Source organism: Etheostoma spectabile, chromosome 2, assembly GCF_008692095.1.
Source record: "Etheostoma spectabile isolate EspeVRDwgs_2016 chromosome 2, UIUC_Espe_1.0, whole genome shotgun sequence".
NCBI classification, from domain to species: domain Eukaryota; kingdom Metazoa; phylum Chordata; class Actinopteri; order Perciformes; family Percidae; genus Etheostoma; species Etheostoma spectabile.
Window position 1 is genome coordinate 21,725,937 of NC_045734.1, and position 1,539 is coordinate 21,727,475.

Here is a 1,539-nt window from a genome sequence, read left to right on the forward strand (position 1 = left end):
CAGTGATAATCTACAATGTAAACAGTCATGAAAATAGAGAAAACACATTGAATGAGAAGGTGGTTCCAAACTTTTGGCCTGTACTGTATATAAAAACATATAAATAGATAGAAAAATATAAATAGATAAAATACAAAAACTTACGGTAATTGTCAGACTTTGGGCCATTGTCATTGTATTTATAGTAAGCTTTGCCATGCCATAGGCTCGGGTTAAAGCCTGCACCTGGCCTGGGTTGACCTCTACTGGAACACCTTTTTCCGGAGTGCCGTCAGTATTCACAACTTCAACCTGCCATCAGAGAGACAAACAGCTGAAAAATCAGAAAGTAGTCTCCTTTATTAAAACATATTAAGTTCACTCCTGTTATAAGATTAGTTTTAATGCAAACTGCACTAGCTGTGCACTAATGACTTGCAGTAAATAGCATAGTGACTCAAATGGGTAAACATTTCTCTTTTTCCATGGAGGAAAACATTATATATTAATTACAGTTATGTAACTTTCATGTTTAGAATATACTGCCATCTGTGTTTGTATCTGTTTTTAGAGTAACTGTAATCAAATGTTTCCTGTAAAGCGTTTTTCTATGTAAAAATAATTTTGCTCTTAATTTATATAAATCTGAATAAGTACTTTACCGCAACATTGAAGGACATTCCTGGTTTGAAATATTTGGGCGTTTTCTTAAAGGTGATAGTGTACGGTGATGTAACAATCTGGATACTTCTCAATTCCGCCTCCACCATTTCACCACCTGTGAATGAATGCAGAAACACAAAACTGATTTTAACATCTTTTTATTTTCTTCTAGATTAACTGATACAGAACAACATATCCTGACATGTGTATTGTATGTTTTATATTTTGTTCTTCTTCTTCTTACTATTATTATTACTATTATTTTTGTCTACATTGGTGATATGACTTATTTTGTAGGGGAGGACAAATCTCTAGTGTTATGTTACTATTGTCATGGTTCAAAATAGGGTTCACAGGGTCGGATGTGGCTCAATGGTAGAGCGTTCGCCGACCAATCGGAAAGTTGGGGGTTTGATTCCTGGGCAAGATTCCTTGGGCAAGACACTGAACTCTGAGGTAGTCCTGATGCTGTGTAAATGTTTATCTGATGAACAGGTGGCACCTTGTATGGAAGTGTGTGAATGGTTGAGACTGGAAAACTGCTGTATAAGAACAGTCCATGTTGCCCAGGCTAGATAGATAGATAGATAGATAGATAGATAGATGTTTATTGATCCCAAGAAAAATGGGAAATTTCGGTGTTACAGCAACAAAATCAGTCACAAAGCACAGAATATAAATATAAATGAAATACTAGGAAAAATATACATACATACAATATACATGAAACAATAACATGAATAAAGTGAAAAGAACACATATTTGAATATGTACAAGATGGGGAAACAAAAGTGTGCAACTGCTTAAATAATATGCTAACATATCAAACATAGTGGGGAAGCACAAACCCACATGTCTTGTTTTCTTACCGCTCTCCGTCAGCACACTGACAGATAC

At 35.2% G+C, this 1,539-nt stretch overlaps 1 protein-coding gene across 1 annotated transcript in view; it reads right to left on the reverse strand.

Moving 5' to 3' along the window:
• The window catches only part of LOC116700215 (complement C3-like), a 30,112-nt gene that overhangs the window by 23,369 nt on the left and 5,204 nt on the right, over positions 1–1,539 (reverse strand). Inside the window, 3 exon segments of the mRNA XM_032533209.1 lie at positions 145–291; positions 642–757; positions 1,512–1,539. The exon segment at positions 1,512–1,539 is cut by the window's right edge and continues 93 nt beyond it. Coding sequence (XP_032389100.1) covers positions 145–291; positions 642–757; positions 1,512–1,539 — 291 coding nt within the window.